General features: G+C 44.9%; 1 protein-coding gene across 1 annotated transcript in view; it reads right to left on the reverse strand.

Annotated features, from left to right (window-relative positions):
* The window catches only part of LOC126335843 (dynein axonemal heavy chain 8-like), a gene marked incomplete at its 5' end in the record, with an annotated part of 446,097 nt that overhangs the window by 305,635 nt on the left and 123,995 nt on the right, over positions 1–16,467 (reverse strand). Inside the window, 2 exons of the mRNA XM_049999312.1 lie at positions 17–163; positions 14,960–15,439. Of these exons, the coding sequence (XP_049855269.1) occupies positions 17–163; positions 14,960–15,439 (627 nt within the window). The remainder of the gene's footprint in view (positions 1–16; positions 164–14,959; positions 15,440–16,467) is intronic.

A 16,467-nucleotide genomic window follows, 5' to 3' on the forward strand; every position in this document is an offset into this window, starting at 1 on the left:
AATGTCACTCGGTTACCTGATTCAGTTTGGCTTCTATGTCCTTCTCCTTGATGGCGCTAACGCAAATGTCTTCGACGTCATCCTTATACTTCAGCAGCGGCGCTTCCATCACGTTTCTCAGTTTGAAATCTTCTGCTTCTATGTCGAAGTGGTAGGTCATGAGCTTTAAGAAATAAAAGCAGTTGTCTAAATGTGACTAACCTGAAGAAGCTATTAACAGTTTTAAACGAGGCATATTAATCGATATCAGATTTAGTAGACACGAATAATAATTGTCATTAGTGTCCAAAAATTAAAAGAATTGTTCTTCATTATGCCCCCACTTTGATCCCATTTACTCTATGCCAAAAAATTTGTGGTTCTATTTTATTTGGAAATTGGGTATCTTAATTTGTCATTCGACTTCTTCTTCTGTTATACACCATTTTAGATGAGGCCTCTGTGTTACACAAGTTGTGGCGATTTAATTTTAGCTAACTTTTCGGCTGCATGCCCTTCCTTTCACCGCTCTCGTCAGTCACCTCATTCAGGGAAGTAGTGTGCATCCCCTGTCTGCGGATTGTGTGAACTTTGTTCTGTTTGTGATAGTATTTTGACTGTTTGTGTAACGTGTTGTTTGAGGCAAAAGGTGGAAACCAGCCCAGTTTTTGGCTAAACGAGTGTGGGAAACCACCTAAAAACCTCAGTCATGCTGGTCGTTACACCCGCTACAGTTATTAATAAGCCACACGGATTCGACCCGAATCTGGCTTTACTTCCTGTACAACAAACTTTGCACTACACGTTACACTATGTGGACACGTTGGTTTGCCGTACGACAAATAAATAAAATATGGCTTCGTACTATATCTTTTTTGTTATTGACATCAGTAGCAGTGGTATGAGGACTCCAGTGCATCACTCTGCCTTGGCTTCGAATCTAGAGGTCCCGGCTTCATTTTTGCTAATATTTTTGGGTTGCTTATATGCAGGGGAAATGACTTCACAATCCAATATGTTGCCCACTTTGAACTTAAAAGCGACATAGAACCTTTCAATACCACTGAGATGAAGTGCATCATGTGACAACCCACGTCGTTCTCCCTCCTTACACCAACCTCTCCTTCCCCTGCCCCTCTTCTCCAGACTACCTCAATATAGTATTAAAAATGATGCGTAAAAATAACTCCATGTTCTAATATGTACAGTAAAAAATATAATAACGTAAACTGTTGCTGTTCAGCACACACACACACACACACACACACACACACACACACACACATACACACACACACAATTACTTTACTGTCATGTCAGTGAATTTCATCGATTCGTTTTCTTACTTAATTTTTGTACCAAATACTCTGCTGGCTTGACAATAAATTTCATCTCCTTCTAATTTCATACTCCTGTAATATATATGCCAACGTACTGTACCGCCTCATCTTCAGTATGCTTCATATCGCTCTATTGGGGTCAAATACTGTGTCTCTGTCTTTATAATATACAGTCAAGACAAAAAAAAAGAAAAAAAACGACGCACCACATATGAATTATCGGAATGGGTCGGAAATCGGTTGATGTGGTGTGCATGTACAGAGGGACAGATAATTACAATTGCAGAAAATATGGAAGATTTATTCAGGAGAAAAAGCTTCATAGATTGAGCAAGTCAATAAATGGCTCGTTGGTCCACCTCTGGCTCCTGTACAAGCAGTTTATTGATATAGTTGTTGGATGTCATCCCGAGGGATATCCTGCCAAATTCTGGACTATTGGCGCGTTAGGTCGGCAGAATCGCTAGGCAGTTGGAGGAACCTGTCCATAATGTTCCAAACGTTCTCAATTTTGAAGAGATCTGGTGATCAGTAGTTAAAACTTCCGGGCTGAGAGGCCGTGATCTGGTGATCTTGCTGACCAAGGTAGGGTTTGGGAAGCACGAAAACAAGCAATAAAAACTCTCGTCAGGTGTGGGCGGGTTTTATCTTGCTGGAATGTTAAGCCCAGAATGACTTGCCATGAAGAGGATCAAAATGGGGCGTAGAATACCATAGACGTACCGCTGTAGTGTGAGGGTGCCGTGGATGATAACCAAAGCGGTTCCACGATGAAAAGGAATAGCAGCTCAGGCCGTCATCCCTGGGTGTCAGGCAGTATGGCTGATTACAGTCAGGTTGGTATCCCACCACTGTCTGAGGCGTCTCTAGCCATTTCTTCGCCAGCCATTGGGGCTTCATTCGAAGCAGGACTCATCTATGAAGATAATTCAACTCCAGTCAATGAGATTCCAGACCGAAGACTTGCCTCGACAGTCCCTGGAAAGTGATGGGCTAACAATCTGACTGTCACCCACCATATGGCCAGATAACCAGGAGTGCTGGTATGGGGTGCCATTTCATATCATTGCAAGACCTCTTTGCTTGTGATCAGCGGCACCCTTATTGCACAGCAATGCGCTGACGATGTCCTATGCACCCTTTTGTTGTCTTAATGGCAAGCCATCTTGAGTTTGCATTTAAGTAACATAACGCCCGTGCACGGCGAGTGTTTTGCTTAAACTTATATCTTGAAGTCAATGAGGAAATGAACCGTATGCTATCGATTTGCATGTCAGAGAGAAAGCAGTTATCTCACTGTTAAAGAATCTTTGGTCTCGTCGTGAAACAGTCTTTGCCTCTGCACAGTCTGGTATTTTCTTAGTTGAAGTGTGGTAGATGGACGTATTTAACAGCGCTGTGTTGACTTGTGATTGTATCTGTTAGATAAGGAGAGGTTTACTGTAGAGCACAGCAAGGATGAATATGATATATATATATTGGACAGAGAAAGGAATATAAATTTCCAATAATGTTATAATTTTTGAAGAGAAGAAGTTTGAGGTAAGACTGCAGCTCTGCGCACCTAATTTGTAGAAATGATTACTGGGCGCTATTTAACTTTCTTCACTTGTTAAGAGCTCAGAGAAAGACCATCCCACTTCCCTGAGTCATGCATTAACATATTAACTGATTAAGCTGTTCGGTTTTTATAGAAATTCTCTATTAACAATGTACCCTTTTTAAATCATTGTTCACTTTGTTAAGCATAGTATTGTTCAGACCAATGTTATGTCTGAAGTTCACACAGAATTTTACTCTGTCTTCTTGAATACTAACTTCATTCTAAAATCGTTGTCTTGGAATATCATTTCATTGTAATAGTTAATCTCCCCAGCCCACCATTTATCATTACGCATTACCACGTTTCACCATGTGATATAGTTTCGAAATTTTATTTAGAAATACACTCCTGGAAATGGAAAAAAGAACACATTGACACCGGTGTGTCAGACCCACCATACTTGCCCCGGACACTGCGAGAGGGCTGTACAAGCAATGTTCACACGCACGGCACAGCGGACACACCAGGAACCGCGGTGTTGGCCGTCGAATGGCGCTAGCTGCGCAGCATTTGTGCACCGCCGCCGTCAGTGTCAGCCAGTTTGCCGTGGCATACGGAGCTCCATCGCAGTCTTTAACACTGGTAGCATGCCGCGACAGCGTGGACGTGAACCGTATGTGCAGTTGACGAACTTTGAGCGAGGGCGTATAGTGGGCATGCGGAAGGCCGGGTGGACGTACCGCCGAATTGCTCAACACGTGGGGCGTGAGGTCTCCACAGTACATCGATGTTGTCGCCAGTGGTCGGCGGAAGGTGCACGTGCCCGTCGACCTGGGACCGGACTGCAGCGACGCACGAATGCACGCCAAGACCGTAGGATCCTACGCAGTGCCGTAGGGGATCGCACCGCCACTTCCCAGCAAATTAGGGACACTGTTGCTCCTGGGGTATCGGCGAGGACCATTCGCAACCGTCTCCATGAAGCTGGGCTACGGTCCCGCACACCGTTAGGCCGTCTTCCGCTCACGCCACAACATCGTGCAGCCCGCCTCCAGTGGTGTCGCGACAGGCGTGAATGGAGGGACGAATGGAGACGTGTCGTCTTCAGCGATGAGAGTCGCTTCTGCCTTGGTGCCAATGATGGTCGTATGCGTGTTTGGCGCCGTGCAGGTGAGCGCCACAATCAGGACTGCATACGACCGAGGCACACAGGGCCAACACCCGGCATCATGGTGTGGGGAGCGATCTCCTACACTGGCCGTACACCTCTGGTGATCGTCGAGGGGACACTGAATAGTGCACGGTACATCCAAACCGTCATCGAACCCATCGTTCTACCATTCCTAGACCGGCAATGGAACTTGCTGTTCCAACAGGACAATGCACGTCCGCATGTATCCCGTGCCACCCAACGTGCTCTAGAAGGTGTAAGTCAACTACCCTGGCCAGCAAGATCTCCGGATCTGTCCCCCATTGAGCATGTTTGGGACTGGATGAAGCGTCGCCTCACGCGGTCTGCACGTCCAGCACGAACGCTGGTCCAACTGAGGCGCCAAGTGGAAATGGCATGGGAAGCCGTTCCACAGGACTACATCCAGCATCTCTACGATCGTCTCCATGGGAGAATAGCAGCCTGCATTGCTGCGAAAGGTGGATATACACTGTACTAGTGCCGACATTATGCATGCTCTGTTGCCTGTGTCTACGTGCCTGTGGTTCTGTCAGTGTGATCATGTGATGTATCTGACCCCAGGAATGTGTCAATAAAGTTTCCCCTTCCTGGGACAATGAATTCACGGTGTTCGTATTTCAATTTCCAAGAGTGTAGAAATCTAGCTTAGTCGCTGCCTGCTTGCCGTTTACTGTTGTGCTTTCGAGAATTGTGCAACAATGTTGTCAAGACGCGAGGTAAGTGGAAAACTTGATTAGGGCCAGATAACAGTTTTACTTCCACTGCGCATTTAATATAAAGACAAGTTGTTTTCAGTTGGATAACAGTTGGTGGGTACGTAGTTTTGGTAATACGCAGACTTTCATAAGTGAGAGTTAGATGTGGGCTAAATTTCATATAGAAACAAATATGGTGGGAAGCTTACGGCGTGTAATGTTTTTTATAACAAAATTTACATGCACAGTATTTTGGTTTGTTTTTTATTTTTCCCTTCCCTTTTGTTATCTGTAAATTTATAAAAATGAATGCATGTGTGTATGTCTGTACATATATGTGTGAACGAGAGGCATTAAATAAGTAATGCAATTTTTTCTCGGCTAATTTCAGTTGAAAATTGGGGAACTGATTGTGGGATATCGTGGAATTATGTGTTAAGTTCGTTGCAAGACCCTAAGTGCTCTCATTTTGGATGACCGAAGTCTGCAAAATCGCGCATTGTGGGCTACATTTCTTTTTCACCTCCACCCCCGACACTTTTACAGGTAGGTGGTTCTTACCCTCAGCCCTTCCGGGTCCCAGGGGACCGTCAAAATGACTTTACCGGCCGAGGGTGGGGATTTCAACTTCCTCTTTGGAGGAGAGGTGATGTGGCGCAACCCCATAGATTGCCTCCGCCTCAGTCCCTATAGTTTCATGAAGTTCCGTTAGGTGGGGGCACTATATGAAGCCTTCAGAAAGGCATCGCAGATATTCATAAGCGCTAGCAGAATTTGTACCGCAAACCTGTGCGGTCTCCTACGTACCGGCTGGCTGCCCACAGGTGTGACTCTTGCAGTGCTAGAAAGTGCAGACACTCAAATTCGAGGTGGTCGACGAAGCACGTAAAAAACCTCCTGCTCAGCTGGACGCCTCTGTTGGTAATGCTGAAACACTCGTCAGCTAGTTGGGATACTCAGAGGGGTATGCATGATGGGTTCTTCTCCAATTAAGAGAATACCATAAAGCAACAAAAGACCATCTTGAGAGTTACGATGTTGAACCTGACAACTTCTTGTCGAACATCGTCACAGGTGATGAGACTTGGGTTGATCACTTCGAACCGGAAACAAAACGGCAATCTCTGGGGTTGCGGCACATCACCTCTCCTCCAAAGAGGAAGTTGAAATCCCCACCCTCGGCCGGTAAAGTCATTTTGACGGTCCCCTGGGACCCGGAAGGGCTGAGGGTAAGAACCACCTACCTGTGAAAGTGTCGGGGGTGGAGGTGAAAAAGAAATGTAGCCCACAATGCGCGATTTTGCAGACTTCAGTCATCCAAAATGAGAGCACTTAGGGTCTTGCAACGAACTTAACACATAATTCAAACCTTTACCAAACTTTTTCTCGCTGACAACCCACACAAAATGATCAAAGGCAAAAACTTTATCGCCTATTACTTTTTTGTTGCTCTTGCCGAAAAACTGCTGCACCAGGCTCCACATTTTAATTTATTACTACTTTACTACTAACTGTCTTGTCCGCAGCTCGTGGTCGTGTGGTAACGTTCTCGCTTCCCGCGCCCGGGTTCCCGGTTTCGATTCCCGGCAGGGTCAGGGATTTTCTCTGCCTCGTGATGACTGGGTGTTGTGTGATGTCCTTAGGTTAGTTAGGCTTAAGTAGTTCTAAGTTCTAGGGGACTGATGACCATAGATGTTAAGTCCCATAGTGCTCATAGCCATTTGAACCACTAACTGTATTCACGACATCTTTTGCACACAGTATGAAGAGATGGGCAGAGATGCGACGAGGAGAAAATAAGCACAGGAAGGGAAGAGGAGATGGACAGACAGAGAGAGGACGAAGAGATGGGGAGGAGGAGATGGACAGATAAGGGTAGTAGTGATGTGGAAATGGAGGGGTAGGAGCAGACAGATTGAGAATGGGGAAAGATGGAAAGATGGAAAGAGGGGCAAGGAGTAAATCTAGAGAAGGGACAGGAGCAGATGAACAGAGAGATTCAAGAGGAGCAAGTAGATGCATAGATAAAAGGACAGGGGGGGATAGTCAGTGTGGGGTTGAGGAGGTGGACTGAGAGATAGAGAAGGGGGGGGGGGATAAGGAGCTGGACAGAGACGAGGGTGAAGGAGATGGGCAAAGAGAAGGGGAAAGATGGGCTGGGCTACAAGAATTGTAGTAAATGTATACCTGTGCAATGCCTGATATTATGCTAGTGTAGTATATAAAGAAACAATTTATTGAAACTTTCTGGCAGATTAAAATTCTATGCCAGACCGAGACTCGAACTCGGGACCTTTGCCTTTCGCGGGCAAGTGCTCTAGCAACTGAGCTACCCAAGCACAGCTCACGCCCCGCCCTCACAGCTTTACTTCTGCCAGTATCTCGTCTCCTACCTTCCAAACATTACAGAAGCTCTCCTGCGAACCTAGCAGAACTAGCACTCCTGAAAGAAAGGATACTGTGCAGACATGGCTTAGCCACAACCTGGGGGATGCTTCCAGAATGAGATTTTCACTCTGCAGCGGAGTGTGCGCTGATATGAAATTTCCTGGCAGATTAAAACTGTGTGCCGAAGAGAGATACTGGCGGAAGTAAACCTGTGATGGCGGGGCATGAGTCGTGCTTGGGTAGCTCAGTTGGTAGAGCACTTCCCCGCGAAAGGCAAAGGTCCCGAGTTCGAGTCTCGGTCCAGCACACAGTTTTAATCAGCCAGGAAGTTTCATAACAGCGCACCCTCCGCTGCAGAGAGAAAATCTGATTCTGGAAACATCCCCCAGGCTGTGGCTAAGCCATGTCTCCGCAATATCCTTTCTTTCAGGAGTGCTAGTTCTGCTAGGTTCACAGGAGAGCTTCTGTAAAGTTTGGAAGATAGGAGGCGAGATACTGACAGAAGTAAAGCTGTGAGGGCAGGGCGTGCGTCTTACTGGGGTAGGTCAGTTGGTACAGCACTTGCCCGCGAAAGGCAAAGGTCCCGAGTTCGAGTCTCGGTTCGGCACACAGTTTTAATCTGCCAGAAAGTTTTATATCAGCGCACACTCCGCTGCAGAGTAAAAATTTCATTCTGGAAACAATTATTATTGCTGCGTCATTCCATCGAAATCTTGCTCTTGTTGCTGACTTCTTTGTATTCAACACTGAAGCAGGAATAGCTGAACAACTGTATCACCAGGTACTCATAATTTATCTGAGGAGAATGGTTATTACTAAAGGAACTGATGGCCTCATCAAGCCATATTGGTTGACCTTACTACATATTCCAAATACAATTCAGGTTATAAATTTTTATAAACAGTAATTGACATGTTCTCCAAATATACATGGGTCTCTGCTTTAAAGACTAAAACTGTTATTGAGGTTGCAGATCTGTTTAGAAAAATACATAGAAAATGTAATAGGATTCCGATACATTTACAAGATAATGTAAGTAAGGATTTTGCAATACTCAATTCAAAAAGCTAATGAAATAATAAAATATCAATCGCTACCCATCGTTTTCCAACTTGAAAGCTTCACTTGCAGGGCGATTCAATGGAACTCATAAAGGAAAGATGCTAAGACATTTCACTGCCTACTGTTCTTACAAATGAGTTGATGTGCACGATCTTGTCAATCATTATAACCACGCAAAGCATAGAACAATATAAAATATGATGACGTGAAGGATAACAGCCCTTTGTCTACTGAGTATAATAATAACAAGCTGACAGATAAACGAAAATCTAAATTCAAAGACGATTATTTTGTTAGAATTAGTAAACGTATTTAGATTTTCATGAAGGTTTTCACACCAAATAGGTCTACTACGATATTCAAAGTTCGAGCAGTTTAGGAGACTCTCTAAAGAAAACTAGATATGCATCAACATAATCAGTTTGAAAAGTGATACCAAGAAAAGGAAACAAGCTTTCGTAAAATGGTTGGATTCTGATAAGACTCACAATTTCTGCATTACTGTGTAACAGAGTGCATGTGTAAGGAGTGAAGCAAACGATGCAGGCTTTACGCAACGTGTGTCTGATTTATGCAGTCAGACAAGCACAAACCTGACAAAGCAGCACAACCTACTCTTTGTCTCCGTTTCACAAATGTATGTCTGGTTCCTACGAAGTTAGACTTGACAAAGCTGCTGACAAAAGCATCGAACAGAGTTCTTTGTCTTCATCTGATTGAGTCAGTTTTCATCGGAAATCGGAAATGTGTGATAAGTTATATGGGACCAAACTGCTACGGTCATCGGTTCCTAGGCTTACACACTACTTAAGCTAACCTAAACTACGTTAACGACAACACACACACCCATACCCAAGGGAGGACTCGAACCTCCGACTAGGGGGGGGGGGCGGTGGTTGGGAGGGGGCGGGGGAAGAGCCGCGCGAACCGTGGCAAGGCGCCCAAGACCGTACGGCTAGTTTTCATCAATCGACTAGACGGGGGGGAGGGCGGTGGTTCGGGGGGGGGGGGGGGGGGGGAAGAGCCGCGCTAACCGTGGCAAGGCGCCCTAGACCGTACGGCTAGTTTTCATCAATAATGTAGGAGTACAGTAATTAGCATAATGTGTGGGCATTTTTGTGTATGTCTGTGTGTGTGTGTAGTGAATAGTAACAATTTACACAATTATAGCTTTTTACTGCACATCTTCAAACTCGGCGCCATATTTATGCATCTTTTGTTGCACTTTTGAGTGCAAAATGATCGCCACTTGGAATGTGACGACATTGCCCCTTCATCTAGGCAAACCGAAAATGTTGGCAAAAATGCCCTCTCTGGGTCGTGAAGCCAGGACCTCTATTCCGAACCCAGGGCCGAAGAGTGCGCTGGAGTCCACAAGAGCCTGCTAATGACGTCACTGCAGTAATGACGCCGTTTAGGCTTCAACGACAAATTTTATGCTCCAACTGTAAGTTTAAATGATTCATGAAGCAAATAATTCTTTTTTTAATATGAGCTCCCTTTAAAGTTTCTCCAAATATTTACTACTTGTGCAGCACCGTCTGCACGAAATACAATATATTGAAACTAAATCCACAGTTAACTAACGATTATCTGGGTCATAGCGTACCTGGCACTGCATGGAAAACGGAAGAACACGTATAATCCAAAATACCCATGTTTCTACCGAAAACTGCAATTTGAAAAGCAAGTTACGTATTATATTTGGAAGTCCACTGCAGTACTTACGTGTGACGCACAGGGAACTGCCCATTTACTTTCAAAATTTCACCTAAAACAAGTTGTATTTCGATCGGTTGCTTTCAGTTCACTTTCGGTAAATAACCCACATTTTCTGTTTATGTTTTTCATTCAACTTTTTCCCTGACGACTGTCGTCTTTTTCCGGAGAGTGAAACATGGGTACAGTCAAACAAATTTTGTCCCACGTAATCTAGCGTCAGATCAAAGACGCATTTCAGAGCCTCGGTTTGTGTACTACCGGGTTCCTCGTCCTCGCTCTCTTTCTTCACGGAAGATATTAGGGCCATTGAATAAGAAACAAGCTGTTGGCTGTAAAATTAAAATCGCTAGAGGGATTGTAACACTACTGCCTTCGGAAGAAAGTGTGGCGCACACCCACGTGACAACAGAGCGAGCATGTGCACTCAGTAGTGCGGAAACAGATAACTGGAGCCTTCAAAAGAAGAACAGAGGGGTTTTGTGCGTTTCCTGGTGGTGGAAGGAATGCGGCGAACGGAAATTCATCAGAGAACGGCACAAGTGTCCATACAATTCTCACTCTAAATCCGACTTTTGGGACAATGGTTGCTACAGTTACTCGTCGGCCTTCAGTAACGAGGGCCTCCAACTGCTGGAAAATGGTATCGGTTATGTGGCGTAGGATTCCAGTCGTGCATCACGAGTCAACGATATCCGTCCTTCCGCGAATCGCTTGTGCCACGTCTTTGCTCTTGCAACGGACAAGCAGTGCTCTTCGTGTGCTTGTGCCATTCTTCGGTGAATTTCCGTTCCCCGGACTCCTTCCGCAGCCCTTTACTCTTCTTTTGAGCGTTAATTTGTCTATTTGCAGCACTACTGAGTGCAGTGGACGGCGGACGGGTGCGCGTGCTCCGGAGCCCAGGAGAAATACGGGCCTCGCAACGAACTTGTGACGTCACGCTATTCGGCTTGTCCGCCACACTTCGCGAACAATCGGCTGTGTGCAGGGCCCGTGGGAAATCAGCATGTAATCTAAAAGGTACCCACGAAAGGTCGTAACTCTGTCGTGTGCTATCGAGAGCTTTCATGTATTTAAACGCGTAGTCAAAGACCTACAGTGTCACGTGTTGTGACGTACACGCTACGGCCTGGCTTTACTTCAGGCCTCGACGAGCTCGCTGGATCGTCAGTTGGGTGTGCGCCCATGTCGCTCTAGTGGCGAGTTTGGGGCCTCAGCGATCTGATAAGCACCACGCCTTCTTCTATAGGCAATAACGTTACGATACCTCCAGCTGTTTCCATTTTACAGACTCCGTCTCTGAATGACTCTAATACCTTGTTCACAATATGAGCATAGCTTCTCAAATCCCGGTTGGTAGACATCGCTGTCTAATCACTCGCTGATTTTTTCGTTATGTACGCCTTAACAACAAGAAATTTAAATTGTAAACGAAAATGTGAGTCTTAATTATAACTCAACACCATAGGTTTAACTTCGTTTTTTATCGTTGAACTGTTCACGGCTAATCAGCAGCCGGATAATACGCACCCAGGTAATAGGAAACTTGTTGCATTTCGAAAAGTAAAAGATTGGGTTGTAGAATAATAACAAATCACAATAGAAGATGATTTTCTTTCAAATAGACCGGGTTCGGGCTTGTGCCTACCTTCAGGTGGTTTACGTTCATGCACACGTTTTAATACCTAGTGTTGGGACCGAGCGAGGTGGCGCAGTGGTTACCACACTGGACTCGCATTCGGAAGGACAACAGTTCAATCCCGCGTCCAGCCACTCTGATTTAGGTTTTCCGTGATTTCCCTAAATCGCTCCAGGCAAATGCCGGGATGGTTCCTTTGAAAGGGCACGGCCGACTTCCTTCCCCATCCTTCCCTAATCCTATGAGACTGATAACCTCGCTGTTTGGTCTCTTCCTCCAAACAACCAACCAATCTAGTGTTGGAGATCACTGTTTAAATCAAGTACACTACGAGGATGATTAAATAAACACAAATTAAACTCTGGGTAATCGACATGCGTTGTAAAATATTATAGTACTCACATATAGCTGGTGTATCCATATTGTTTTCGTATAACATATGTCACAATTTCCTAAAAAATAAAATGGTTTTTTCTACACGTTCATCATATATTAGTCATCATGCTAATTATAAGTGCTTCCATACTGTGTCTTTGATGAAGTAGTTGTACTTTAGGTATTAATAAGTCCAGAAGTACATACACTCACAACGTTCAATGTGCTTATATCGGAGAACAGGTTATGGTCAAAGAAAGTAGGCCAAAGTACAGAGACGTTACACATTCATAAACATAACATATATCACAAATTATTAAAATGAAACTGTTTTATGATTGTGAAACCACAGTGTCATTTATAATACACTACTGGCCATTAAAAATTCTAAACCAAGAAGAAATGCAGATGATAAACGGGTATTCGTTGGACAAATATATTATACTAGAAGTTACATGTGATTACATTTTCACACAATTTAGGTGCACAGAGCCGGAGAAATCAGTACCCAGAACAACCACACCTGGCCGTAATAATGGCCTTAATACGCCTGGGCATTGTGTCAAACAGAGCTTGAATGGCGTGTACAGATATAGCTGCCGATGCAGCTTCAACACGATACCACAGTTCATCAAGAGTAGTGACTGGCGTATTGTGACGAGCCAGTTGCTCGGCCAACATTGACCAGACGTTTTCAATTGGTGAGAGGTCTGGAGAATGTGCTGGCCAGGGCAGCAGTCGAACATTTTCTGTATCCAGAATGGCCCGTACAAGACCTGCAACATGCGGTCGTGTATTATCCTGGTGAAATGTAGGCTTTCGCAGGGACCGAATGAAGGGTAGAGCCACGGGTCGTAACACGTCTCAAATGTAACTTCCACTGTTCAAAGTGCTGTCAATACGAACAAGAGGTGACCGAGACGTGTAACCAATGGCACCCCATACCATCACGCCGGGTGATACGCCAGTATGGCGATGACGAATACACGCTTCCAATGTGCGTTCACCGCGATGTACCCAAACACGGATGCGAACATCATGATGCTGTAAACAGAACTTGGATTCATCCGAAAAAATGACGTTTTGCCATTCGTGCACCCGTCGCTGAGTACACCATCGCAGGCGCTCCTGTCTGTGATGCAGCGTCAAGGGTAACCGCAGTCATGGCCCATGCTGCTGCAAACGTCGTCGAACTGTTCGCGCAGATGGTTGTTGTCTTGCAAACGTCCCCATCTGTTGACTCAGGGATCGAGACGTGGCTGCACGGTCCGTTACAGCCATGCGGATAAGATGCCTGTCATCTCGACTGCTAGTGATAAGGCCGTTGGGATCCAGCACGGCGTTCCGTATTACCCTCCTGAACCCATCGATTCCATATTCTGCTAACAGTCGTTGGATCTCGACCAACGCGAGCAGCAATGTCGCGATACGATAAACCGCAATCGCAATAGGCTACAATCGGACCTTTATCAAAGTAGGAAACGTGATGGTACGCGTTTCTCCTCCTAACACGAGGTATCACAACGACGTTTCACCGGGCAACGCCGGTCAACTGCTATTTGTGTATGAGAAATCGGTTGGAAACTTCCGTCATGTCAGTACGCTGTAGGTGTCACCTCCGGCGGCATCCTTGTGTGAATGACCTGAAAAGCTAATCATTTGCATATCACAGCAGCTTCTTCCTGTCGGTTAAATTTCGCGTCTGTTACACGTCATCTTCGTAGTGTAGCAATTGTAATGGACAGTAGCGTTATAATACCTAAAGAACCACTACTTTATCAAAGACATACTATGGAAGCGCCAATAATTAGAATAACAACTAATATACATTTAAAGCGTAAAGAACAAATTGTTTTCTAAAAAATATGACAAATGCTGTGTGAAAACGATATGGATACATTAGCTATATGAAAGTAGTACGATATTTTTCAATAAACACAGCTTATCCACCTCCAAATGTTCCAGTTGTGTTTATTTAGTCATCATTATATTACTTTTGATGTAAACAGTGACCTTCAGCAGTGAGTCAGGAATGTAAACCACTTGGAGATAGGCATAAGCGCGAAACCGGTCGTGTGTTACATGAAGTCATCTTCTATTGTGACCGGTTGCGGTTATCATTCCAGCCCCAATAAAGGAATGGTCAAGGGGTTCAGCTGTATCCGTTCATGATGAAATACAAAATGGTTCGAATGGCTCTGAGCACTATGGGACTTAACATCTGAGGTCATCAGTCCCCTAGAACTTAGAACTACTGAAACCTAACTAGCCTAAGAACATACACACGTCCATGCCCGAGGCAGGATTCGAACCTGCGACCGTAGCTGTCCCGCGGTTCCAGACTGAAACGCCTAGAAGCGGTCAGCCACACCTGCCGGCGATGAGATACATTTATGAAACGTCCCCTTTGAACAATTATACATGACTGTGCTTAAACTGACACACAATATTTTTAGGGCAACGCAATCTGACTTTCAGAAATCCCTACAAAAGAATGGCCCTGACTAACCTATACATTTCACAAATCACTTACCTCACAAAAATCTTCGTTACTCGAACTACTGCAATACAGCGAGCGCCACTACTGCCAGCTAACTAAAAGATTCAAACTACGGAAGTCACTAACTACTGATAGGCACAGTTAGCAAATGAAAGATTTTAATAGAGAACAAACAATGTATTTACCTTAATATTGTTCAAAAGTCATGTTATATATATAAATTCATGACATCCAGTCTTACAAGTGTACTGTCTCTGATGGACACACTTCCATATCATCTGCTCTCAAAAATACGCCATCCCACTTCCCCACATCCACCACTGCTGGCGGCTCACCTCCAACTGCACAACGCTACGCGCTAACAGCCAACTACCCAACACTACAATGGCGAGTATTATAACAATGGCAATCAGCCACTGACTCCACGGAGCACAGCCAGTGATTTTCATACAGAGCGCTACGTGGCGGTACCCTTACCAATATAAGAACCTAAACAGCGTACTTACACATTTAAAATTAATAAATACCTTAGACAGTCTTTGCCAGTGTCGCTCTTTCATGGCTTTGTTCGCCATGAGCTCCAGCAATGGAATGGACTCGTTGAAGTCATCGATCTTTTGCTTCAGGTCAAGGAAAGCGGGCCAGTCCTTCATTGCCTTCGGGAGCTTGCGGCAGCGGCTTTGGAAGTCGGTGATTTCGGTGATGATGGCCTCGATATCGACGTCTGACCAGAGGAGTTCGAAGTAGCCGTCCACGGACTTCATGACCTGCAAGTAGAGGCCGTACAGCTTGCCGAGGAGGTTGAGCTGCTTCTTGCGGTTGTGCAGGATGGGGTAGTCGTTGACGGGCAGGCCGAAGAGGCGCTCGCCGTCGCTGAAGCGCTCGAAGCGCTCCCACAGGTCGTCGAAGCGCGCCTGGAAGAGGCGCGACCGGTCGCTGGCTTCGCGCGCCGGCAGACCGGGCACCATCGGCCCGTTCGCGTCGAAGTCCACGTCGAAGTCGCGCACCTGCAACCACAGCCACCTGCTGCTAAACTCTCTCACCTTACATACACTTCCTTTCATTACTTATTTGCCGTTTTCTTTCTGTCTGTTGTCTACATTCTAACACGATAAAGCTGTATGCGGAGTGATTCCGTAGAAATGTTGGAACACGTGAGGCAATACTGACCCTACGACTTATCTTAGAAGAAAGATTAAGGAAAGGCAAACCTACGTTTCTAGCATTTGTGGACTTAGAAAAAGCTTTTGACAATGTTGACTGGAATACTCTCTTTCAAATTCTAAAGGTGGCAGGGATAAAATGCAGGGAGCGAAAGGCTATTTACAATTTGTACAGAAAGCAGATGGCAGTTATAAGAGTCGAGGGGTATGAAAGGGAAGCAGTGGTTGGGAAGGGAGTGAGACAGGGTTGTAGCCTATCACTGATGTTATTCAATCTGTATATTGAGCAAGAAGTGAAGGAAACAAAAGAAAAATTCGGAGTAGGTATTAAAATCTATGGAGAAGAAATAAAAACTTTGAGGTTTGCCGATGACATTGTAATTCTGTCAGAGACAGCAAAGGACTTGGAAGAGCAGTTGCATGAAATGGACAGTGTCTTGAAAGGAGCGTATAAGATGAACATCAACAAAGTAAACGAGGATAATGTAATCTAGTCGAATTAAATTGGGTGATGCTGAGGGAATTAGATTAGGAAATGAGACACTTAAAGTAGTAAAGGAGTTTTGCTATTTGGGGAGCAAATTAACTGATGATGGTCGAAGGAGAGAGGATATAAAATGTAGACTGGCAATGGCAAGGAAAGCGTTTCTGAAGAAGAAAAATTTATTAACATCGAGTATAGATTTAAATGTCAGGAAGTCTTTTCTGAAAGTATTTGTATGGAGTGTAGCCACGTATGGAAGTGAAACGTGGACGATAAATAGTTTGGACAAGAAGAGAATAGAAGCTTTCGAAATATGGTGCTACAGAAGAATGCGGAAGATTAGATGGGTAGATCACATAACTAATGCGGAGGTATTGAATAGAATTGG

The sequence above is a fragment of the Schistocerca gregaria genome, chromosome 2 (genome assembly GCF_023897955.1).
Source record: "Schistocerca gregaria isolate iqSchGreg1 chromosome 2, iqSchGreg1.2, whole genome shotgun sequence".
NCBI classification, from domain to species: Eukaryota; Metazoa; Arthropoda; class Insecta; order Orthoptera; family Acrididae; genus Schistocerca; species Schistocerca gregaria.